Genomic DNA, 27,487 nt, shown 5'->3' with positions numbered 1-27,487 from the left:
AACAGTTGATTCCTTCTACTCAGGCAATGTTCCCCAACTCTGAGGACTGGTTCTTCCAGCAGGACAATGCGCCATGCCACACAACTAGGACAATCAATGTGTGGATGAAGGACCACCACATCAAATCCCTGTCATGGCCAGCCCAATCTCCAGACCTGAACCCCATTGAAAATCTCTGGAATGTAATCAAGAGGAAGATGGATAGTCACAAGCCATCAAACAAAGAAGAAATGCTTACTTTTTTGTACCAGGAGTGGCATAAGGTCACCCAGAAGCAGTGTGAAAGACTCGTGGAAAGCATGCCAAGATGCATTAAAGCTGTGATTAAAAATCATGGTTATTCCACAAAATATTGATTTCTGAACTTTTCCTGAGTTAAAACATTAGTATTGTTGTTTCTAAATGATTATGAACTTGTTTTCTTAGCATTATTTGAGGTCTGCAAGCAATGCATTTTATTGTCATTTTGACCATTTCTCATTTTCTGAAAATAAATACAAAATTTAGTGCTTGGAAATTCAATGACATGTTGTCAGTAGTTTAATTTTTGCCAGAGCTGTACGCTTGTAATAAATATAAAGGGTGCTTTCTGATGGCTGAAAGTCTGGATGTCCGTCTGTCTCCGTGCTATTAATATTCCGGTTTTGAAATGTACAGTGTTTGTTGGGATCCATGGGAAACTTTGCTGAATGGGCCCTAAGAGTTTACAAATGATAGTAATGCACAGATCGGCTTTTGTATTGTGGTAGGACAATGACACAGAAGCTCTGCGTGGGCAAGAAGCTCAAAGTCACATTAATAATGTTGGCGTGCTATAGGGGTCAGCTCCCATAGCAACAGGTTAAAGAAAAAAGCTCAGTCACAAAATTAGCAAACTGCTAAAGGTTCCCATATTCTACCAGGCACCTGTCACCTACGGCCACTGTCTCACGTAATGATGGTGTAGTATTGTTGTTTAACTACTCCTCCAAAAATCATTTTAGTAATGTTAGTCACATACATGCAATATCCTATTACAAGTCACAAGAACAGCTGCCTGATAGAAACTTAGGATAGAAACATGGGTAATGAAAGACTATAACACACGAGATTCAACTCAACAATAACTTTACTTCACAGCCACAAAGGAAACTACTACAGGATGTCTCACCAGTGAGACACATGGACTTAAAGGGAACCTGTCAGCAGGATTGTGCACAGTAACCTATAGGCACTGTCAGGCTGGGGCCATTATACTGATTACAATGATACCTTGATTGATGAAATCCGTCTTGTGTTTGTTGTTTAATCTTTATGTTCAGTTTTGAGTTAATGATATGCTCATGCTCCGGGGCGGCCTGTGTGGGTGTGCTGCATGTGGTGCTCTGATTAGCTATGCATCCTGACGACTGCTGACAGGTCAGCCGCGCTGCAGCATGACGCATGTGTACTGTGTTAATAATAAATATGGATGAGGTTAGACTGATCGTAAAAAATATCCATTTGAAAATGGCACCCGCCTTGCCTGCGCAGTAGCAGCTATCGGTGTATATAGAGGTGATCTGATAGCCGATAACTGCTACTGCACAGGTGCCAGTGGCACCATCTTGGAGGAGGATTTTTTTTCCTCTAGCAAGATGGCGCCGCCGGCACCTGCACTGTAGTAGCTATCAGATATCAAATCACCTCTATATACACTGATAGCTGCTACTGGACAGCGAGGCAAACACCATTTTCAAAAGGATTTTTTTTTTTTTTTTTAATATCAGGATAACCTCAACCATATTTATTATGAACAGTACACATGCGATTATGCTATAGGCTGGTGCCATGGCCGGCGCCTGCCTGCAGAAGGTTTTTTTTTTTTCACTATGTACATATAATATTTATTATGTAAACTAGGGGGCAAATCAGTGAGGGATCAGAGACCTGTCAGCAGTCTGCATTATGAATACCTAATCAGAGCACCATATGAAGACCCCCCACAGGCCGCCCCGGAGCACTGGTATATATCATTAACTCAAAACTAAAAATAAAGAACAACTACAAGACGGATTTCATCAACCATGGTATCATTGTAATCAGTATAACAGCACCAACCTGACACTGTCTGTAGGTTACTGTGCACAATGAAGATGGCCGCAGGGAAACCAATGATGCACTCCGCACTGCTCACTGCTGACACCGAGCTTCAGCATATCCACACTTCTGCCACCGCCGGTTCCCTGAGGAAGGGACGCTGCTACACCACTGCCGCAACCCCCCGGTAAGTCTGCGTTCCGACTATAACACGCACCCCCCCATTTTCCTCACAATTTTTTTGAGGGAAAGTGGGTCTTATAGTCCGAAAAATATGGTATTCCTTTTTTGACTGATCGGTGTGGGTCTCAAGACTCATTCTCAGTGATCAACAATACTTTAGAAGGTCTTCAATATAGAAAAAAGTTGATTAAAGTTTGTTAAATTGTGCAACATTGTCCTTTAACTGTAACAGTTACAAAAACTAATACATAAGAACCTGACTGAATTATGAAAGCCGTGACAATTAAATTGGAGGGCCCTCCACACTATAAACTATATTAAATACATTATGATGAAAAAAGCTCTGTACAAGCAGTAATAGTCCTGTCCATCTTCTCTAGCGCACTCCCAATCAGTTCAAAAATTGTCGGCTGCGTAAGTTTTAGTTGTAAACATTGTAGTAACAATCAAATATGTCTACAATATTAGCTTGGGTATTTGCTTAGGATAAGTGCAAATATATTTTGATAAATTACAGACAGAAGTTGTAATAATTCTATCATTGTAGAGTGATTCATCTGAAAAAGAGGTTAACACAGATCTCCATTGATCCAAAACTATTGCAGAGTTAGGACAGATGCAAATGTTATCTAGGTTATCTTTACTGGATCATCAAAATTATCTGAATTTCTATGTGGGATGTCTGCAGCAACCAATCTTTTGTCTTTAGAGTAAGTCTACCGCTGGCCATACACAGGAAAGAGCTGTTGGTCGAAACGATGGTTCAGGAGACACCCATCTTTCCCGACTCCTCCATGCACATCGGTACTCAACTGAAAGTTCCTGTGTTGTGTGGGGAGAGAAGATAAGGAGATAAGCAGTTGTCAAAAGGTATCTATCTGACTTTATTTTCCATGAAAGCAAAAAGATCGAGTGTTGAAATTCCAACTACCTGATCCTTATCTGCCCCAACATAATTTGTTATGGAAGTGTTGGAAGTTCTCCATTCACATAAGATTGTCGATGGGTTTGTTCAACTTTTCATCCAATGTGTATGGAGGTCTTAAATCTCTGATAAAAAGGCACTGTAGATGAAGGCTTTCTACAAAAGACTTAATATACATCATTACGTCATCAACACAGTCTTCCTGGCATTGCACTCTTGTGTAGGCATACTTCACTGCCCTATCGGGGGCAGAGCAAAGTACAGCAGTGCACAGGTGCCGAGAAATGTCATAGTGACCCCGGCACATGCGCATTGCAGTACATTAGTCCGCCCTGGTCAGTGTCAGGCAACACCGTGTGGATGACGTAGAGATGCGTCATCCATATGAAGCAAGAAGGAAGACGGCATAGCAAGAGGATGGGAGGCGAATTAAGAACATCGACCCCCCCCCCCCGAGTATAAAAGCTGTTTTTCTTGTCTTATAGAATGCTGTATATCAGGCCAGAAAGGTGGTGGCCGTATCTCATAACGGTCAAACCAGGTGACAGGTTCCCTTTGAGGAAATATTATCCAAGCCATAATAACTATGGCCTTGGCAAAAAGAAAAAAAATCAGCCACAGTGTAAATAGGTAGAAATTACTGTCATTCATAACTTTTTCTAATTTCAAGTCAGATAATGTAACGAATACCGGATAAGTATCGCTCTAGAATAAGGCTCTCCAGCAGTCAAACATATCTTATTTCACATTAGTATTAATGTTATCTGTCGTATCCAAGATGTTTGCTGAAGATAGCAAACCGGTATCAGTGTTTACTTAAAAGCAATGAATAAATCTAATGTATACTTTAATTATTCAAGTTGGACATTTGTAACTTCTGGCGACACGCCTCAGGAATGTTTGCTCTCCTTGTCTACAATTTCTTTCACAGACTCGTAAATGTTGGCTGCGCATCAGTGCCAGATCTTAAGAGTTACGGGTAACATATGTATTTTGCATCAGTTTCTCGCCATATAGCACACTCTCCAGCCCATTGGTTATTACTTACACTGAATATGATATCTTTTGCTTCTGACATATTTAAAATGCAAGTTTTCTCCTGGGATTAGTGGTAACAAACATTCAAACAGTGTAAGAGGTAGTGGTGCTCACTCTGCAAACGCCTGGATGAAATATTCTTGGCCTGCACTTTTACTGCATTGCTGAAAGAATCCTGACCAGGGAAGCAGTCCCAAGCTCGCCTGCTCAGAGAAAATGGCACTTGCTTGGCAATTAATCAATCCAAGACCAGCCACATTATCCAAGCACTTTATATTATCTATATCCATCTATCTGTATACACTGAGCTGTGTTTAGACTTTTAGTTTCCATAGCCAAAAATAAATTCATCAAATACGGTACTTTTCACGCTGCGGAATCTGGCCAGAAATATATATATAAATCACATGTTTGTGCTGACATGAACGTGTACACTTGCCGCTGGTACGGGAGAATCCTAAAAGTGTGCAGTGCATTCGTTGTGAGAATTCAGAAGCCTGCAATGTCAGGATTCAGCTCTGCAGGTTCCAGTAGTCATCACATGGACACTTCACTCATATGCGACTTTCATACTTATGGTCCTGTGGCAACGAGCTTATCATCCTGCTTCTCTCAGTTTTTCACTGAACTTTGAGAGCATTAGGGAGAGCAGCTCGTCGGTACATGACTAAGTGTGCAAATCGCATATGTGCTTGGGGGGGGAGCGCCAAACCGAATTCTTGCCCCAGGTGCCAGAAAGCCTAGAAACACCTCTGAGTATAATGAAGTGAGCTTTGTCATCTTGGTCGCTGCTTAGGCAGAGAGCAGCAGTCAATGGCAAACCAATCGTGACCTGCTGCACTCTGCAAAAGAAGTGACTGAGGATAGAAGATGAGCTGCTAATGAATGAACGTCCTGCGGTTTATCTGCGGATTAGCCTGCGGTTTAGCCCTGCGGTTTCACACCTCATAATAGATAAGGTGTGAAACCGCAGCGGAATCCGCACAAAGAATTGACATGCTGCGGATTGTAACCCGCAGCAAATCCGCGCGGAAAAATCCGCATCATGTGCACAGCGTTTTTCAGTTTACCATTGAAAACAATGGTACTGTACAACGCACCTAATTCTGCTGCGGACCCGCAGAGCCTGAAACGCTGTGGATCCACAGCAGAATCCGCACCGTGTGCACATAGCCTTAGTGTTTGGGATAGAAATAGGGTAAGGCTATGTGCACACGTTGCGGATTCCGCTGCGTTTTTTTCCGCGCGGAAACGCAGGTAAAACCGCAGGTAAAGTGACCTGCGGTTTTCCTGCGGTTTGGCCTGCGGTTTTGCCCTGCGGTTTCACACCTCTACTATGTTAAAGGTGTGAAACCGCAGCGGAATCCGCAGAAACAATTGACATGCTGCGGAAAAAAAACCGCAGCAAAACCACACGGAAAAAAACGCACCGTCAGCACAGCGTTTTTGAAACCCCATAGGGTTTCATTGTACTGTACTTGGTCAGCGGAACTGCTGCGTTTCCGCAGCGGCAAAAACGCTGCGGAAACGCAGCAGAATCCGCAACGTGTGCACATAGCCTTAGGGTAATATATTTGTTACTTTAAGTATGTAACACACTAATGTAATAAAAATCCCCAAAAACATTTTAGGATAGAGTGGCAAAATATAATTGCAAAAGTATTTTTCTAAAATTACATGTGATTCCAAAACTGGATAGGAGGAAAGGACTTGGGGAGTTCAAATGTTTCACAAGTTAAGGGGTACAAAATATTTGCCCCGTCCCAGGGATTGGCACCCAAGCTATGCCATTGCATGCAAGTTACTCCAAGCCTAGGTCTTCTTTATTCACTAGACAAGCCTATTTTCTTCTAGTTTTTGTTGTGTGAGGGAAAGACTGCACTATAGAGCAGGTAAGCTGTACACTTGTGATTTCTGACAGATGTTCTCTGACTTGTTCAAGATTGATCAATGAAGTGTTCTCTCTGTCAACAATGCAGTATGTTTAAAAGACAAATCATTGAGCAATCTCTGCTATGATCTGTGGTCTTCTCTGGGCTCTGTGGTACACGTGACGTTTACCACTGACACCTTATCAAATATTGCCAATAACTGCACCAGATGATGAAGGGAAAAAATCCAACACAGCAGGCTAACAATTCCAAGATACCAGTTATTGCCACCACAATCGCTAATGTCATGAAAAGGAGCGTCGGCAGAAAATTTGTACATGGGGTGTATCTAGAATGAAAGCATAGCGTTACGTTACGCAACACACTGAAAAATGACAGTGGGGCCCTATTGCCACCAAGTTGCCTGACAGATAGACTACCATAAAAACTTCTGCATGTGGCATGTTGTGCCAACATCTCAGAACAATATTGCCCATCTATGTTGCATGCACTCATTTTATGTGATCCGTGTGGTCTGCTCAAGCTCTGGCCAAGCTTCTAAAATCTAATCTACGCGGTTATATGAAGGCCCCGTCTCACATAGCGAGATTGCTAGCGAGATCGCTGATGCGTCACCGATTTTGTGACGCAATAGCGATCTCGCCAGCGAACTCGCTACGTGACACATAGCGGCGACCGCCCCCCTCCCCGCTGGATATCGCTGATCGTGCTCGAATGTCCTGGGCCATTTTTTCACTGGCGACGCAGAACTCAGGGACGCAGGCTGGAATCGTTCAGAAAAGCTGCTGTGTGACAACGCACCAGCGATCCTTACCAGGTCGTATCGTTGTCGGGATCGCTGGTGCGTCGTTGTAGAGATCTGCCTGTTTGGCAGCTTACTAGCGACCATGTAGCGACGCACCAGCGATCCCTACCAGGTCGTATCGTTGTCGGGATCGCTGGTGCGTCGTTGAAGAGATCTGCCTGTTTGGCAGCTTACTAGCGACCATGTAGCGACGCACCAGCGATCCCTACCAGGTCGTATCATTGTCGGGATTGCTGGTGCGTCGCTATGTGAAACGGGACCATGGCACCAGTTTAAAGGCCATCTCATTTCATTAAGGAAAACTTCTCAAATTCCTGTTTGTTTGTTTTTTATCTACACCTGTCAACCATAAATACTGTAGTGATCAAATAACAAAGAAGCTTTATGTCATCAATGCGTCCATTACATGGTTTGTCTGAGGGGCAATTACTGTACACAATGAGTATTTTGTTTGCACTAAGAAGTGTGCTCAGTTTAGAAATAAAACTCTGATTTCACATTTCCACCGAGGAGACAAAAAAAGAAAAGGCTGTACGACCCTTGGAAAATAAATACCGGTCCATGATATTGTCCGCCAGTTATCTGCCTAGGTAAATATCAAGTTTACTACTTTAATATTTTATCGTTTTCACTATTGGAATGCAAAAAAGCCTATCTATCCTGAAGTTCACCTAATATTTATTTTATTACTCATATCTTTATAACCAGATAAAAGCACTTGGAATCAAATATTGAAATGTATTTTTCAATATAATTATTTACAACAATATCGTTATATTATAACAATATACTCGACAATTTATGTGAACGTAAGGCAAAAACTGGCACTGACAACAAAAGATAACAGCACAGCTATTTTGGAAGAATAAATGCTAAATATGCGGTATACTTACCAGGTTACGTGTCATAAAAAAATAAAAGCCAGAATTAATGAATATAACGTTATACTGTAAGGGTATGTTTCCACGGGCTGGATGGCCGGCGCTGTGGACACTGCGGAAGACCCTGCTCCGCCCAAAGCGCTGCCCCCTTTTGTACACGCGGTGATACCGCATGTGTTCATTGAACACATGCAGCATCACCGCATCGTATCCAGAGACTGGGCTATTTATCTTGCGTAGACGGAGTGTCTCTGCAAGATAAATAGACACGCTGCGGTCTACAAAGACGTGCCGCATGTCCAGATGCGGCCCAGACGCATAGTGGAGATGGGATTTAATAAAATCCCCTCCACTATGCTGTAACATCTGGACGCTGCGGAATAAACGCTGCGGCTGTATGTCCAAGCCGCAGCAATTCCTGATGTAATCCAGCCCGTAGAAACATACCCTAAGTTAGTGCTCTCTTACAGGCAGTAAAAGCTGCCAACAACTGCTATGAGCCATCCATCTTCATCACAGTAAAGCCCATTAGTCCAGAATCTCTAACCACCACCCTGACTATTTTAGTCCAAACAAGAAGGTATAGAATCAGGTGGCTTTAGACTTTCCTTTACATCAAATGCCATTTTTTTCTGAACAATGTAAGGTATATTTATGCAAACAATAAACCAAACTCACATTTCAACTTGATGCACAGACGTAGCCTTTCTTAAACTAACACAAGAAAGATATCAAAATGCAAAAACTTGATACAAAAAGCCAATAACTTTTATAGTTTATTTTAATCATTTATATAGTGCCATTAATTCCACAGCGCATTGCAGACATTGTTGGCACCGACCCTTTTGGGGCTCACAATCTAGATTCCCTATCAGTATGTCTTTGGAAAGTGGAAGGAAATCGGAGAACCCCGAGGAAACCCACACAAACATGGGGAGAACATACAAACTCCTTGAGGATATTGTGCTTGGTGGGAACCCAGGACCCCAGTGTTGCAAGGCTGTAGTGCTAACCACTGAGCCATGGTGCTGAGTTACACTTTTATGCATCGTGATACCTTTATCATTTTAATAATGGCTACATCTGTAGGTCTCCACTAAAAGGTGGTCGTTTAAGAAAGCAGCTGCTCTACCTACCTACCTACCTACCAACATCCCTGTTCTACACCTATCCCTGCACAGGGCACCTGTCACTATCAAAGTTAGGACCACCCACTGGACTGCCTCAGCATCCACAAATCACAATAAAGTTCTTTGAAAGTATTACTTGTGCAGACTTCTTACACAAATATTATCATCTCTTATATAATTCTAGTTATGGCAAGTAGACTATATGCATACATATTTGGTGGGATCATAGTTTTGTGGAATAAGGTGTTCTCCTTTTATACAGTACAAACATCTACAAAACCTAAACGTCCTCAAAGTAGGTAAATTTTCTTAAGCCACCGTCCGTAGTCAAAAAGGTCATTAAGATCAAAGTAAGGCTTTATTATGGGTTACACAATAAACTGATGAAAAAAGTCCGTTACTACAACTCAGACAGCTTCATTCCCTACAATAGGAGCTGATCTGCATTACTTGGGAACACCCATCGCACAGTGTAGTCACGCTGTTCTCGCTCCATAGACTGTTTACATTGTCATCTCCAGAGGTGGTAACAGCTGATCAGTGGGGGTCTATCGGACCTCCATAGATCTGATCTGATATATAAATTATTAGTATTACAGTCCTTGAACCCACTTTGCTTAAAGGTGTTGTCTCCTGCATTACAGCGACCATTACCTGGCTGCAGATGACGGATGCTAGCAGACTGGCAGGGGGCTCAGTAGCAAATGTGGAGCAGTGGCATCAGTCTGGGAGGAGGGTAGAGGTATTTTTTTTTTAATCCAACCACGGCCCATTTATTAGAAGTTGTAATGTAGGGGACAACGCTATAGTTCTCTTTAATCTTGGTTTTGTATTATTTTGAGCTACAATATTGGAGATTTAGAAACCAATTACTATTTTTTTATGTTGTGAAGTTTTCAGAATACAATGGTCATCTTGGAATTAATATTATAACTTGAATCACTTGATTTGACTTTAACCCAAACACAGTTCAGCAAATGACTTTTGTCATCATTGCTGCAAGATTTCTCTTCTGGCATACTAATATATACTTTTCTAAAGGGGGTTTTACACATAGCGATATCGCTAGCAATATCGCTATAACGTCACCGATTTTGTGACGTTATAGCGATATCGCTAGCGATATCGCTATGTGTGATACTTACCTCCGACCAGCTCCCCCGCTGTCTGTCACTGATCGCGCGAGATCGGCCGGCTCCATTTCTCGTCGGGTGCTTCCTGCTGGGCTTCCTGTGGCACCAACAAGCGACGTGTGGAGGTGGGCGGGAGGACGTCTTCATCGCCGCGTCTGAAAGGTAAGTATCGTCCGCTGTATCGCTGCTGCATCGCTGTGAGATCTGCCTGTGTGGCAGCTCACTAGCGATCATTTAGCGATGCACCAGCGATCCTGACCGGGTCGTATCGTGGTCGGGATCGCTGGTGCATCGCTAAATGTAAAAGGGCCTTTAGAGGCCAGATACCATATACCTATTGGTAGGACTAATGCACATAAGAATAGTGGTCTTATTCTAATAAGAAAGTATTGCTGATTTCTGATAAAAGTTTATACATAAATCCTACTATTCCATACTTGATCCTAATATCAACTGAACCTATAGCATATCCACTAGTCTGGTCACATATTATCTTCCAGCATTTAACATCCATAGCTTACAATTACAGACTGCAGGCATAGCCATAGATGAAGCCGCCGAGTTTGTATCAGAACTGAACGGCATACCATGATATTAGATTTATACAGTTAGGTCCATATATATTTGGACAGAGACAACATTTTTCTAATTTTGGTTCTAGACATTACCACAATGAATTTTAAACAAAACAATTAAGATGCAGTTGAAGTTCAGATTTTCAGTTTTCATTTGAGGGTATCCACATTAAAATTGGATGAAGGGTTTAGGCGTTTCAGCTCCTTAACATGTGCCACCCTGTTTTTAAAGGGACCAAAAGTAATTGGACAGATTAAATAATTGTAAATAAAATGTTCATTTCTAGTACTTTGTTTTAAACCCTTTGTTGGCAATGACTGCCTGAAGTCTTGAACTCATGGACATCACCAGACGCTGTGTTTCCTCCTTTTTGATGCTCTGCCAGGCCTTCACTGCGGTGGTTTTCAGTTGCTGATTGTTTGTGGGCCTTTCTGTCTGAAGTTTAGTCTTTAACAAGCGAAATGCATGCTCAATTGGGTTGAGATCACTTGGCCATTCAAGAATATTCCACTTCTTTGCTTTAATAAACTCCTGGGTTGCTTTGGCTTTATGTTTTGGGTCATTGTCCATCTGTAGTACGAAACGACGACCAATCAGTTTGGCTGCATTTGGCTGGATCTGAGCGCACAGTATGGCTCTGAATATCTCAGAATTCATTCGGCTGCTTCTGTCCTGTGTCACATCATCAATAAACACTAGTGACCCAGTGCCACTGGCAGCCATGCATGCCCAAGCCATCACACTGCCTTCACCGTGTTTTACAGATGATGTGGTATGCTTTGGATCATGAGCTGTACCACGCCTTCACCATACTTTTCTTTTCCATCATTCTGGTAGACGTTGATCTTGGTTTCATCTGTCCAAAGAATGTTCTTCCAGAACTGTGCTGGCTTTTTTAGATGTTTTTTTAGCAAAGTCCAGTCTAGCCTTTTGATTCTTATGAGTGGCTTGCACCGTGCAGTGAACCCTCTTTCATGCAGTCTTCTCTTTATGGTAGATTTGGATATTGATACGCCTACCTCCTGGAGAGTGTTGTTCACTTGGTTGGCTGTTGTGAAGGGGTTTCTCTTCACCATGGAGATTATTCTGCGATCATCCACCACTGTTGTCTTCCGTGGGCGCCCAGGTCTTTTTGCATTGATGAGTTCACCAGTGCTTTCTTTATTTCTCAGGATGTACCAAACTGTAGATTTTGCCACTCCTAATGTTTATAAATCAGAAGAAAAACCAGTGCAAGAACGTCCAAGATAAGATGTAGTAAAAATCACGAATCTTTATGCCCCAACGCGCGTTTTGGAAAGAGTTCCTTCATCTCCCTGATGAAGGAACTCTTTCCGAAACGCACATTGTTGCTCGCAGTGTGTGGTGCTCAGTGTCTCCTCTCCCTGGTATGTGCTGGATTTATTAACTCTTGTGGCCACAAGGCTGTCATGGTTCTTATCATTTTGGTGATCAGATCTGGACTTTTCCTTTATTCTTTTATGCTGACCATCTATTTACTATGAACCTTTGATACCATTTTTGTGACCATATGTTTATGTTATCTGTCACTGACATAACTGGGCTATTTTTGTATGTATATTATTCCGCTACTTATTGAGGAGCACTATTTACCATCACCCTGTGATTTTCTCTTTGTGTCACTTTTGTAACCACAAACTGTCAATTTTATCTTGTTCTTTAATAAAGATTTGTGATTTTTACCACATCTTATCTTGGACGTTCTTGCACAGGTTTTTCTTATGATTTATTTATATGGTTTCAGTGTGTCCTGCACTGTGTCACAATGAGCTGGGGTTTTATCTCATCTTATTATTTGTATTTATGACTATTTATATATGATGTTATTCATTTCCAGCTCGTTGTGCCTCCATTTTTACTTATCACTCCTAATGTTGTAGCAATTTCTCGGATGGGTTTTTTCTGTTTTTGCAGCTTAAAGGGGTTGTCCGGGCTTTTCACATAATCTCAGTACATATCTGGGTTGCAGAATTATGACAATAAGTAATTTACTTTCTGTAACTAGTTTGCACGGTTTTCTAGATATTCTGAACAGAACGTCCAAGGGGGGTGTGTTATGGCATTGAAATGAGAACTAGTCGTAACCTCCTACTCTACTCCAAACATGCCCTCTATAGCAACAACCCCACCCTCCATAGCTACAGGCCCTCCCCATCCACATGAAGAAGCCCTCCTCACACAGTAACAAATCCTCCCCCTCTAGCAGCCTCAGTGCAGAGAGCAGCTGCTCCTCCCCCAGACACATGCTGAACAGTGATCTATGGAAAGTGAAACCAGTGAGGAGGGAAAATTGTCCTGTATTCTGGGCCACCCCATGATTACAATACATAACTCATTATCAGTAATTCCTTCCCTCACTGTCCCAGGCTGCTGGCAGAAGTGAGAACAGACTGTGTGATGGCCAGTGATGGGGGTCTGCAGCTTCTAATCTGCACAGGGGATGGCAGTCACTGATGTAATCTGTTGTGTGACAAAGCCTCTGATGTGTGAATGAGACAGCTCTGTGTCACTGATGTCTTCACACAGCAGCTGATTTGGTGCAGTGTATGTGTGAGCACTGTGTCTCTAATGACACAAATACTGATGGGAGCAGCCTGTCCCAGAATACAGGACGATTTTGTTCAGGGTGTGTCTGGGGGAGGAGCAGCTGCTCTCTGCACTGAGGCTGCTAGAGGGGGAGGAGGGTGGGGTTGTTGCTATAGAGGGCATGTTTGGAGTAGAGTAGGAGGTTATGACTAGTTCTCATTTCAATTCCATAACACTTCCCCCTTGGACGTTCTGTTCAGAATATCTAGAAAACCGTGCAAACTAGTGACAGAAAGTAAATTACTTATTGTCATAATTCTGCAGCCCAGATATGTACTGAGATTATGTGAAAAGCCCGGACAACCCCTTTAAGGATGGCTTGTTTCACCTGCATGGAGAGCTCCTTTGACCGAATGTTTCCCTCACAGCAAAACCTTCCAAATGCAAGCACCACACCTCAAATCAACTCCAGGCCTTTTATCTGCTTAATTGAGAATGACATAACGAAGGGATTGCCCACACCTGTCCATGAAATAGCCTTGGAGTCAATTGTCCAATTACTTTTGGTCCTTTTACAAACAGGGTGGCACATGTTAAGGAGCTGAAACTCCTAAACCATTCATCCAATTTTAATGTGGATACCCTCAAATGATAGCTGAAAGTCTGAACTTCAACTGCATCTGAATTGTTTTGTTTAAAATTCATTGTGGTAATGTCTAGAACCAAAATTAGAAAAATGTTGACTCTGTCCAAATATATATGGACCTGTATGTCCCAAGTAGTGATGAGCGAACGTGTTTGGATATTGTGTTATCCGAGCATGCTCGGCTGTTATCAGAAAATCTTGGACGCGCTCGAATAATATATTTGAGTCCCTGAGGCTGCATGATTTGTGGCAGTAGACAGCCGCAACCGATGCAGGGATTTCATGTTTGTTTGGCAACAGTTCCAGCAACATGGAAGTGATTTTATGAAAACTCATACCCATGGGCGTCCTGAAAATATGCATGTATAAAAATCAATTGAGTTTTTAAGTGCAGAATCCCTGTATTTCTGCACTAGAGTGCTAAAAAAAATGCTGCGTATAATCAGCACAAAAAAGAAAAAAAAAAGCATGAAAAAAGGGATAAACACAAAAAATACAGCAAAAATCAGAGTAGGTTGAAATGGCTTATTTTGTTACGTACATCTGCAAAAATGAAGCATTTTTTGCACCTGCAAACACGGCCTAATAAATTTGACTCCTATGAAAGGATGATCAATTTTAACTATCACTAAATTAATTTTATTATCGTTGTGATGTTTTGCCAGATTTCTATTATTTTGACTGCTCAAAAGCCTACAAAATGTGTAATGCCATTATATTTGTGTAACTGGTCCTTTGCTTACACTTAAAGTGAACCTGTCACCCCCCCCACCACCCCCAGGGCTTTTTTAAGTTAAAGAGCCACCTTCAAGCTGCACTCTGTGAAGGTGGCTATTCTGTTTCTGACCCCTAGTAACGCCGAAATATTGACTTTTTTGTAACTAGGTCCCCATACCTGTATTGTGTCCCATAGGTATGATGCGTCCCCCTGTATCAGCCGCCTCCCAGCCGTCCATCATGCCCTTGTCTTGCGTCTGGGCGCCGCCTCCCATCTGTTCATCATGCCCCTGTGCGCTGCCGCCTCCTCCTGTGTTGTATGCTGGCACCTGCGCTGTGACAACAGTTCTTGGGCATGCGCAGTGCACGCTGCCCGGGAACTGACATCAGGCCATCAAGCCTGGGTGTTTTGGAGTCCCCCGATTCCCAGCCCCACTGTGAGAAAACTTCATAACACACTGTGGGGCGGGATCAGGGGACTCTAAAACATGCAGGCTTGATGGCCTGATGTCAGTTCCTGGGCAGCGCGCACTGCGCATGCCCGAGAACTGTTGTCACAGCGCATGCGCCAGCATACAACACAGGAGGAGGAGGCGGTGGCGCACAGGGGCATGATGGACGGATGGGAGGCAGCGCCCAGACGCAAGATGGGCATGATGGATGGCTTGGAGGCGGCGCCCAGATGCAAGACAGGGGCATGATGGATAGCTTGGAGGCGGCGCCAAGACGCAAGACAGGGGCATGATGGATGGCTGGGAGGCGGCTGATACAGGGGGACACATCATACCTATCACAGAATGCAGCCTTAGTGCTGCTGAAGGTGGCTCGTTTAATTAAAAACGCCCTGGGGGGGTGACAGGTTCCCTTTAAAGCTTGGTAGCCTCCGAAAATGCATTCACACCCATGTCAGTCTGCTGCAATAAAGCTGTGATGAGAAAAAGGAGGGAACCTGTTTACATAACAGGTGTGCTCACTGTTTATCAAGGCCATGCAAATAAAGCGCCGGAGACCAAGCACCGCCGACTCCTATATGCTGCACCGCCAAGAAAGAAAGAGTGACACACACTTCTACAAGTAAAATATGAGCGCTAAAGAAACTTTCCTACATATATTACACCTGTTTATGTACTTAACATTAACCTTTTCTGACAACTGGAAGCATATGCTATTATACTAGGACTATTCCAAACATGTTATAACAGTTGACATGTGATATTCAGGGCCTTGGGTTGTCAGTGTCTGCTAATCTACAGTTTCATACATGACCTGCCAGATGACTTGGCCATGTATGGCAACTTTGACTCCAAAGGCAAAGTTTGGGACCATAAATACTACTTTTCTTTGTTAATCTGACATTATGGCGGCTTACCATGAAATAATTTACCCTCTTTTCTAACTGATCTGTTAATGAACTCACTAGTACCTCCAGCTAAGTATCCACCACTGTACAATGGCAAGACTGACCATTAGAATACATTTGCTTTTCACGCATAATAACAATCTCAGTTTCTGTAAATGTGCAATCTTAACATTCTTTGTTATACTATGAACAGATGCAAAGACGTTTATGTCCAGGGAAACAAGTTAGTTGTGTGTCTATTGTGCCAGCACCTGAGGACATTGTCATCACTCTGTGAGCTGGGTACAAGTTCCTTGACAAGGACACAGCAGGACCCAGGGGTATATACCCAAATCAGATATTTCTCAATGATTCAGAGATTGTGTAATAACAATTTACTACATTTGCTAGTATAAAAAAACATGTACACTGGCTGCTTTGAATGGAAAAACATTTTTTTAATTAACTTTCACATCATCACAAGGTGGACAGATATTGTGCAGTGCCCTGCTATTAAGTACAACCTTATGTGAATCATGTCAGTATTAAGAAAAAACACTTCAATTTGGGAAGGCGCATAACACAAATATGGCAAGCCTGGTGAAGATCGTTCAGGTTACAATGAAGTAGAAAAGGGGGGAAGGACGAATCCAAAAAACAACCAGAAGGTCATAGTGAAAAGATACTTTATTAAGTGGTAATGCAAGGAACAAATAGCAATTAAAAACATGCAGCAGTGCTAGTTAGTCATTAATAAAACATGATCAGGGCCTGGGGAACCATATTGCCAATGGTATATAAGTATGGCCATATATGACATAAGAAAACATTATTTCACCAGGATAAAAGCAGCAAAAGAAAGTAAAAATTACCTTATAAATGTATGCTGCTTCCTACATACTCATACAGCTATCCCTGAGTACAAACAGATACATAGCATATACAATAGAAATCACAATAACATCGGTACATTATAAATTACCTGAGAAAAGCAAGTGCAGGCAAATCAGGGTCCCCGTGCCCCCCCCAATGCGTGTTTCGGAAACACCTTCTTCAGGGGGCGCGCCCTGAAGGTGTTTCCGAAACGCACGTTGGGGCGGGCACGGGGACCCTGATTTGTATATGCTATGTATCTGTTTGTACATACTTTCTCTTGCTGTTTTTATCCTGATGAAATAATGTTTTCTTATGTCACATATGGCCATACTTATATACCATTGGCAATATGGTTACCCAGGCCCTGATCATGTTTTATTAATGACCAACTAGCACTGCTACATGTTTTTAATTGCTATTTGTTCCTTGCATTACCACTTAATAAAGTATCTTTTCACTATGACCTTCTGATTGTTTTTTGGATTCGTCCTTCCCCCCTTTTCTATGCGATTTTGTGCAACCGGTCGATTACAGTCCATAATGTTTTTATATATTGGGACATTAAATATGTTTTTTTGTGATATATCGTTTATTACATTGTCCCATATGACGTTTACATTGTTTTACACTACCTTCTTTGCAGGTTACAATGAAGGTAGGATGATAAGCCACAAGAATACATTGTCTCAGTCCTGTAGTGCCTGAAGGATGATGTCAGCCGAAGATAACCCAATGTCATCAACCCTTCATGGAAAGAGCAACTGGTAATGTTCCTTCACTCCAGCTACCTCCTTTTCTCTCTTTACAGATAACTACGTGACCGTCCATTGAAAGGACACAAGACGGTTTCACATTTCAACCTGAAGACATAACCCAAAGTGTCAGAGGATCTCCTAGAGACAACTTGAGTTATCACAACTCAACAAATCTACACAAGAGGATAAAGCCAAGCTCCACAAATAAAATACACAACGATTACACACGTACCAGCAAACAATCAGATATATGCCAAAGGATCTGTAACCAGATATGCTGTTTATACAAGGGCCACCAATTAGGATATATGTTGGGGATTTCCCATCAGAAATGAATACACTATTGTGGACAAAGCACAGCCATAAAGTAGGATTATTGGTCCCTGATATGATCTATTAGCCCCCGAATATGATAATTAAACACCATTTTTCAATATAGCTGAGTCAGGCTCACTCCAGTGGTCAAGAGAAAGTGACGTCACACAGAGATGAAGTTGTGCCTTTCTACTGATGCACGGGCAGCCATATTTCAATGTATGTAATACCGATGACTAGAAAAAACATAGGAAGGCCTCAGAAACCTTGAGGCTGAGGCAAGCTGGATTCCTTCATTTTAGAAATAAAAATCTAAAAAAGCAAACCCTGAACTCTTCCAATATATAGTGGTAATATATATGCAATGCCTATGGCCAAGCCGGCAATACTGCCATTACTACACTAGGTTGTCAGAGATCAATAGATACATCCTTTGGACATAACACGTTATCATTGTAGCTTGTGTGATGTCAGTGGAGGAGGGCAGGCTTCCAGCAGGATTCACTGCAGGCCTATTACGTTCCCACATTATTTATATCCTTATAAGACAATGAACGAGCCTTGCATGGGGGGGCATACGGGTATTGTCACCCTGATAACCGTGCTACAATCAAGGCCAAGTATAAATGGACATAGGCAAGGGAAATGTCCCCATACCCAATATTTATCTACTATGCTGGATCACCACATGGAAGACATTCATTCTGAGCAGTAAATATGTAAGGTATGAGTGACATGTGAAGGTGAGGTGCAGAGGTAAGCTCAGATGGCAGGCTAAGTCCCTAAAGAAGCTGGGGTATGGCAGGCTTCTTGTAATGATGGAGAATGCCATAGCCAACATCTATTACGTGAGAATGTCAGGCTACATCTGAATTTGCTTATCTGTTGTCCTAGTCTGAATGCTCCATTATGGGGACACATACCGATGTATCGGGGCCTGGTGACAGATTTCTGGGGACGATGCCCGGGTTGATGAGACTGTAGGCTAGCAGTGGGGAGCAGAGGCACCATCCTTTCCTGCAGCCCTGAGCTGCTTTGCATTGAGATTACGCAGCAGTCTTTAAATAGATTTTGGTCATTGCTTAAGTATGCCTGCTCCCCTCTCCGTAAATTAATCCAGGATTTAACCACCGCGTCCTGCAGCACCACCAACAGAAGAAAACCACGTTGCCCCGTGCATAAAGAGGGGGAGAACGTCCATGGCTATTGTTTTTAATTAGGCCAATTACTGCACCATTTTTTGTTTTGCAAATGAGACAAGGAAAAAAAAAAGCCGTATAGCTTATATAACTGCCCACATTGGTGCATCAGCGTACGAGCTGCGTGAAATGAATGGGACCCATGATATATAGCATCCCTTCTATTGAAAGTGCTGGATAAGCAGCTCCCAATGCACGGAATACAAATAGGGTGAAGCGAGGGGCTCGGATGTGACCGGGGCGGCCGGCCGGAGAGCTAGACGTGCCGCATACATTATTTGCCAAATAACACCATATTGGAGAGGCCTAACATTCAATGTTAGTGATGTACAAAATGGAGGCTGGAGACCCAAGCAGCTAAATATATACCATTCTCGCCTGTGTGTATACAGTGTGCACAACGACGACCCCGTAGACACCCCGATGGGCAGACAGATGGCTACTGCCCCTGGTCTAGGAGGTCTGATTTATGTAAGCATCAAATATACAAAAAACAACACTATTTTCTAGCAATTCCTGGAAGCACAAGATAAATGTAGGAAACGTGGCGACCCACCTGATGTCATATAGCCCCGTGACGCCTGGGAGATGAAGGCTGGTGGGAAGTGTTTGTGCAGGCGATAGTCCTTCTCACTGCGGGACCTCATGCGGTCTGAGGCCCGGTCCGAGAAATCGGCGCTAGGCCAGGCCCGGCGTAAGGTGGTACTCCGAGTCTTCTTCATCGTGAAGCCTAGTCGTCCAGCTGCATGGCCGCGGCCTCACCGCTGCATCGGACCATTAGCGCCCAGCTGGAGCCCGGGCTGCGCGCATTTTAGGAAGCCAGCTGCGGGTCCCGCTCGGTTTTTCTCCCTCGAATGATCCAATTTTTTTTCTTTTTTTTTACACTCGTCCCACAATGCATTACACTTCATTTGCAATCAATCCAGCTTATAGCTTCCAGATTCATGTGGAGGAAAGGCACATTCTGTGGCTCCTCGGCCGGAGGAGGAGGGGGAGCGAGCAGAGGTTTGTAGCGTGAAAGCTCCGAGCTCCCAAACAATAGCTTGCTTCAGCATAGGGCTGCTGAGCCAACTGGGAGGCTGCACACAAAAGAGCCCGCAACAAAACACCACAGAATTCGGAGTCAACCTGAACCCTTACACCCAAAACCCCAACGTCAATATCCCAATGGTTGTGGCAGTAAAATGAGGAGGCGATGACGACGGATTGTTTCCCCTCCTCTCTTCACCTATCAGGCTCCGTGAAGCGAATCAATGAGGCAATCTAAATCGGCATTGCAGTAATCAAGGGACAATATTCATCCTTCCCAGCTGGTCCTTACACACGGGGCGTGCAGAAGCCCCCCATCGCCTCACAGCCCCCGGGCACGCGCCTGGACCAATGCTCACAGTGATGCAAGGGAGAAACCCTCGGATTGGCGATCAGCGGCGATCAGGGTCTCTCCCCTTCGCTTGGTCCACTCGTAGCCTTTTCCTGCCACCGCTCATATGCCATTATTTCTCGCCCTCACCAGGCCGCTCCTTCAAGATTAGGGGTCTACAACTACAATAAGACCCAACAGTGTGGCGGGCAGGTATTCCCAAGCCCTGCACAGCTTGCTCTGTCCTCTGCTGAATGGCTCCGTTGCCTTTGAATGCAGTGAAAAGCTATTGAAGGGCAGGAAAGCAAGACAGCCAACCCAGTCTCATGCTAATCGAGAAGCTGTCTTAACCCTTTCACCTTGCAAAGTCGGTCTCACGGCGTCATCGTCCCGCAACCTACCGTCAAATTCGTCGTCTTTGAGGGGGATCACGTCGTAGGGTGGCTCCAGGGCCGCCTGTAGGGTGTCACCGGCCCCATACCGCCTGGCAGATCAATGCCATTCCACTACAGGGTTAAGGCAGACACACTGATCCTGTCAGGCATCACATTTTACATGTAAAACACCCCGAGGCTCTCTCAAACCTTGGCTGTAGTCCCAGCCTATAATCAGCTCTCCCCCATTTACAGACAAAGCGGGGTATTTTTAGGATAGTCCGACCCTCTCCGAGGAGGAAAGAGAAAATGCTTGTTTTGAAAAGGGAGAAGGGGGGAAAAAAGCAGGAAAATAAATAAATAAAAGCGTAAGTGGCGGTATTATGTGACAGACCATTGATAAGGTCTGCAGAAGAGGAATGGCTCCTGTGACAGCTGCAAATTCCTCTGTAGCACTGGACAAATGTAATAAAAGTGTTATGGTGGAAGCCTGTCTCCTGCCATCTGCTTTATGTTCCTCACCAAACTACCCAGGGGAACACTGGGCCGACCGCTCCATTCACACTGTCCTGAACAGCTGACAGATCGTGGTCACCATCACACTGCTTCCACACCACTCCACTGATAACCTTGCCAACTTAAAATAATCACCAATATACTAAGTACCCAAGGGTGCACAAAAATAGTGGAACTAGTATGCATGCGTAACAGAACATTATTCTATGAAAGCTACAGAATTTTACTTTTGCCAATTATTTATCTTATATTATAGTGCAAATTTTACTATTATGGTTTGCAGGTGCCATGACCCACTGGGAGAGCCCCTGAGGTACCATAACCCCCTGGGAGAGCTCCTGAGGTACCAAGACCCATTGGGAGAGCCCCTGAGGTAACATGACCCACTGGGAGAGCCCATGAGGTAACGTGACCCACTGGGAGAGCCCCTGAGGTACCAAGACCCATTGGGAGAGCCCCTGAGGTACCATAACCCCCTGGGAGAGCTCCTGAGGTACCAAGACCCATTGGGAGAGCCCCTGAGGTAACATGACCCACTGGGAGAGCCCATGAGGTAACGTGACCCACTGGGAGAGCCCCTGAGGTACCAAGACCCATTGGGAGAGCCCCTGAGGTACCATAACCCCCTGGGAGAGCTCCTGAGGTACCAAGACCCATGGGAGAGCACCTGAGGTACCATGACCCACTGGGAGAGCCCCTGAGGTACCATAACCCCCTGGGAGAGCTCGTGAGGTACCAAGACCCATTGGGAGAGCACCTGAGGTAACATGACCCACTGGGAGAGCCCATGAGGTAACGTGACCCACTGGGAGAGCCCCTGAGGTACCAAGACCCATTGGGAGAGCCCCTGAGGTACCATAACCCCCTGGGAGAGCTCCTGAGGTACCAAGACCCATTGGGAGAGCCCATGAGGTACAATAACCCACTGGGAGAGCTCCTGAGGTACCATGACCCATTGGGAGAGCACCTGAGGTAACATGACCCACTGCGAGAGCCCCTGAGGTAACATGACACACTGCGAGAGCCCCTGAGGTGCCATGACCCATTGGGAGAGCTATGAGGTAACATGACCCACTGGGAGAGCCCCTGAGGTAACATGACACACTGCGAGAGCCCCTGAGGTACCATGACCCACTGGGAGAGCTCCTGAGGTAACATGACCCACTGTGAGAGCCCCTGAGGTACCATGACCCATGGGAGAGCACCTGAGGTACCATGATCCACTGTGAGAGCCCCTGAGGTGCCATAACCCCCTGGGAGAGCTCCTGAGGTACCAAGACCCATTGGGAGAGCACATGAGGTAACATGACCCACTGGGAGAGCCCATGAGGTAACGTGACCAACTGGGGGAGCCCCTGAGGTACCAAGACCCATTGGGAGAGCCCCTGAGGTACCATAACCCCCCTGGGAGAGCTCCTGAGGTACCAAGACCCATTGGGAGAGCCCATGAGGTACAATAACCCACTGGGAGAGCTCCTGAGGTACCATGACCCATTGGGAGAGCACCTGAGGTAACATGACCCACTGCGAGAGCCCCTGAGGTAACATGACACACTGCGAGAGCCCCTGAGGTGCCATGACCCATTGGGAGAGCTATGAGGTAACATGACCCACTGGGAGAGCCCCTGAGGTAACATGACCTACTGCGAGAGCCCCTGAGGTAACATGACACACTGCGAGAGCCCCTGAGGTGCCATGACCCACTGGGAGAGCCCCTGAGGTACCATAACCCCATGGGAGAGCTCCTGAGGTACCAAGACCCATGGGAGAGCATCTGAGGTACCATGATCCACTGTGAGAGCCCCTGAGGTGCCATAACCCCCTGGGAGAGCTCCTGAGGTACCAAGACCCATTGGGAGAGCACCTGAGGTAACATGACCCACTGGGAGAGCCCATGAGGTAACGTGACCCACTGGGAGAGCCCCTGAGGTACCAAGACCCATTGGGAGAGCCCCTGAGGTACCATAACCCCCTGGGAGAGCTCCTGAGGTACCAAGACCCATTGGGAGAGCCCATGAGGTACAATAACCCACTGGGAGAGCTCCTGAGGTACCATGACCCACTGGGAGAGCACCTGAGGTAACATGACCCACTGCGAGAGCCCCTGAGGTAACATGACACACTGCGAGAGCCCCTGAGGTGCCATGACCCATTGGGAGAGCTATGAGGTAACATGACCCACTGGGAGAGCCCCTGAGGTAACATGAACCACTGCGAGAGCCCCTGAGGTAACATGACACACTGCGAGAGCCCCTGAGGTACCATGACCCACTGGGAGAGCTCCTGAGGTAACATGACCCACTGTGAGAGCCCCTGAGGTACCATGACACATTGGGAGAGCACCTGAGGTAACATGACCCACTGCGAGAGCCCCTGAGGTAACATGACCCACTGTGAGAGCCCCTGAGGCACCATGACCCATTGGGAGAGCTATGAGGTAACATGACCCACTGGGAGAGCCCCTGAGGTAACGTGACCCATTGGGAGAGCACCTGAGGTAACATGACCCACTGCGAGAGCCCCTGAGGTAACATGACCCACTGTGAGAGCCCCTGAGGTACCATGACCCATTGGGAGAGCTATGAGGTAACATGACCCACTGCGAGAGCCCCTGAGGTGCCATGACCCACTGCCAGAGCCCCTGAGGTGCAATGACCCATTGGGAGAGCACCTGAGGTAACATGACCCACTGCAAGAGCACCTGAGGTAACATGACCCACTGCGAGAGCCCCTGAGGTAACATGACACACTGCGAGAGCCCCTGAGGTGCCATGACCCACAGGGAGAGCCCCTGAAGTGCAAGAACAGCAGAAACTCCCATAAGTGACCCCAATTTACAAATTACACTTCTCAATGAATTCATCCAGGGATCATATTGACACCACAAGTGTGTCACATAATTTTATACGATTGAGCAATGAAGAAAATATGATTAAATTTTTACCACAAAAAAATTGTTTTAGCCCCAGATTTTACATTTTCACACAGAGAAATGGGTAAAAAGGCACCAAAATTTGTCCCACAATATCTGCAGAACGCGGCAATACCCCATATTTGGCTGTACAGTACTGCTTAGCCATACAGGAGGGATAAGTGACAATGATTCCCTTGGTACAGCTGATGACAAAGGTATTGTGTATCAAGACAATCATTTTCCAATTAGGCCATATACAGCTCTGGCAAAAATTAAGAGACCACTGCAAAATTTTCAGTTTGTCTGATTTTTCTCTTTATAGGTATATTTTTGAGTAAAATGTAAATTGCTTTTTATTCTATAAACTACTGACAACATGTCTTCGAATTTCCAAGCACTAAATTTTGTATTTATTTTCAGAAAATGAGAAATGGTCAAAATAACGAAAAAATGCAGTGCTAGCAGACCTCAAATAATGCTAAGAAAACAAGTTCATAATCATTTAGAAACAACAATACTAATGTTTTAAAAAAGTTCAGAAATCAATATTTTGTGGAATAACCATGATTTTTAATCACAGACTTCATGCGTCTTGGCATGCTTTCCACCAGTCTTTCACACTGCTTTTGGGTGACCTTATGCTACTCCTGGTACAAAAATTTAAGCAGTTCTTCTTTGTTTGATGGCTTGTGACTATCCATCATCCTCTTGATTACATTCCAGAGGTTTTCAATAGGGTGTAAGTCTGGAGATTGGACTGGCCATGACAGGGATTTGATGTAGTGGTCCTTCATCCACACATTGATTGATCTATCTGTGTGGCATGACACATTGTCCTCCATCGCTCTACTGAGCATGCTCACGAGACGATCTCCCATTGGAGATTGGGAGTCACATGCCCAGGTCCTTCTCGTGAGCTGATTGGTCCATCACAGGGATCTGGAAGCTTCTGGAAGGTCCCGGCTATAAAAGGTTCGCATGGCGGCTCGGCCATGCGCTAGTATAGTCTCTAGTTGCTAGTGTGAATGATGATGGATGCATTAACCTGCGAATGACTCATTAAGATCCCCTCCCTCTGATATTACGAGTGTGTATAGGGACTTAGCTTTAGAGTCAGCGCCAGCCAGTGGCAAGCTACAAGCCACAACAGCATCATCCACAGTGCTAGCGTCCGACAGTGCGCCTGCTACCGGGCATTGTCGACTAGCGGCAGTGTCTGTTGCCGCGCTGCAGTCTGTAGCTCCTCTTGGTGTCTGCAGTTGCGACGCCGCACGCATGGTAGGTCTAGACGGACGCTGACCCTCTGCCTTGGGCCAGCTCCTGTGACCATATACCGTGCGTGCACTTCTCTGAGACCTTTCAGTCCAACAAGCTCAGTATTTAAGTTAATGCTTTAGCGTCTCTGTGAAGTTAACAGAGTACGCCCAGTGCACACTGGGTGATGTTCAACCCGTGTTCGATAAACCGCCATAATCAGTGTCCGCCATTATCTAGCAGCAGTGTTAACACCTTCTGTACGGTGGACCCCGGGCGGTGAACGCACTTTATGTTATTTAATATTTAGTGCGTTCCGCCGTCCCTAACATTATACTAGCGCCAGGGTCTGGCTAGTAATGGCGGACCAGCAGCAGCTTCTGCAGTACATTCGGCAGCTGAAGGGCAGGTTGGCTACTCTCGAGAGTGCCACCTGAGCTGCGAAGTTTACTGAGGCTGCTGCTCAGGCAGTCGCAGAAGCTGTCTCACGTGTGTCCACGTCCACGCCTGCACCGACAGTTTCCCGCCTCCCGTTGCCCGATAAATTTTCTGGCGACAGCGCCTCCTGCAGGGGTTTTGTGAGCCAGTGCTCTATCCAGCTTGAGTTACTGGCCGCACGATTCCCTACAGAACGGGCCAAGGCGGGGTTTCTCGTTTCCCTTCTGTCGGGCAGGGCGTTGGAGTGGGCCACGCCACTGTGGGAGCGTGGTGACCCAGAGGTTCGGACCGCTGCTCAGTTCCCAACATCCCTAAAGCAGGTCTTTTTGGGGCCATGGGTCACTCACGACACCTCTCTCCAGTTACTAGCGTTAACACAGGGATCCCTCTCGGTCAGCCAGTATGCCGTCCGTTTCCGGACATTGGCTTCCAAGCTGGAATGGCCTGATAAGACCCTCATCCCTGTGTTCTGGAGAGGTTTGGCGGAGCATGTTAAAGTTGCTCTATCTACCAGGGAGGTTCCCGTAAGTCTGGAAGAGCTGATAGCCATTTCCACCCGCATTGATCTACGTTTTTCAGAGCGCGGGCTGGAGCGTGCTCAATCCAGACCGAAGGTTAGCTTGGCTCCCAACCTCTTTGAACCTCTAGAACCACCCGAGCCGGAGAATTTACTTCCAGACTGTTTCCAGTGTCGACTGTCTGGTCACCTGGCTAACGGCTGTTCGCAGCGGCCGAAAAAACAATCGCGTCCACTGGTAATTGGTGGAGGTCTTTTCGCTATGGAGATCTTCTCCCCCAAACCGGTGCTCCTAGGGACGTTAGATAGCGGCAGGGGTGGACTGGGCCGGGTGGCAGGGAGGTAAATGCCCCGGGCCACTCACCCAGCAGCTGTGCAGGGCCGGCCTCCTGATGGCTGCACACAGCAAACTGCGTGTGGCCTTGTCTGCTGTGCTGCACAGTACTGTCTGTGTGATGCTGCTGGCAGCAGGGTTTGTGTCTAGATCAGAGTTGATTTCTTCAGGTAATGATGTCACTGGAAGGGGCGGGGTCTCCTTCAGTCCAGTGACGATCCAATAGCTGGAAGTGAAGCTGTGTTTTGGCAAGGCTGCTGGAGAAGGAAACTGAGGGGCTGCAGCATGGAGCCCTGTGAGGAGAGGACTGAGGTGCTGCAAATGGGTGTGAGGATGCAGGACTTGGTGTGAGGACCCTGAGGATGTATTTTGGAAAGGGGTTGATGCTACTTGAGTGGGCCTGCAAAGGGAAGATTGTGATGAGGTGCTGTGTAGGGAATGGGGGGGATGATGAGGGGCTTTGTGGGAAGAAATGGGGAGTGATGAGGAGCTGTGTGTGCTGAGAAGGGATGATGAGGGGCTATGGGGAGAAGGGATGATGAGGGGCTGTGGGGAGAAGGGATGGTGAGGGGCTGTGGGGAGAAGGGGGGAGAAGGGGCTGTGGGGAGATGAGGGGCTGTGGCAAGATGATAAGGGGCTGTGGGGAGAAGGGGGGATGATAAGGGGCTGTGGGGAGAAGGGGTGATGATGAGGGGCTGTGGGGAGAAGGGGGGATGATGAGGAGCTGTGGGGAGAAGGGGTGATGATGAGGGGCTGTGGGGAGAA

The 27,487-nt window shown here is 45.6% G+C and overlaps 1 protein-coding gene across 1 annotated transcript in view; it reads right to left on the bottom strand.

Moving 5' to 3' along the window:
- Positions 1-20,747, bottom strand: part of STOX2 (storkhead box 2) — a 183,755-nt gene extending 163,008 nt beyond the window's left edge. The window contains exon 1 of the mRNA XM_073578239.1: positions 19,572-20,747. Coding sequence (XP_073434340.1) covers positions 19,572-19,737 — 166 coding nt within the window. The 5' untranslated portion in view covers positions 19,738-20,747. The remainder of the gene's footprint in view (positions 1-19,571) is intronic.
- Between the last annotated feature and the right edge of the window lie 6,740 nt (positions 20,748-27,487).

Source organism: Dendrobates tinctorius, unplaced genomic scaffold (assembly GCF_039654945.1).
Source record: "Dendrobates tinctorius isolate UK_male_01 unplaced genomic scaffold, ASM3965494v1 ptg000008l, whole genome shotgun sequence".
NCBI lineage: Eukaryota > Metazoa > Chordata > Amphibia > Anura > Dendrobatidae > Dendrobates > Dendrobates tinctorius.
The sequence above is the reverse complement of the archived record's forward strand: the minus strand, read 5'-3'. Positions and strand labels throughout refer to the sequence as shown.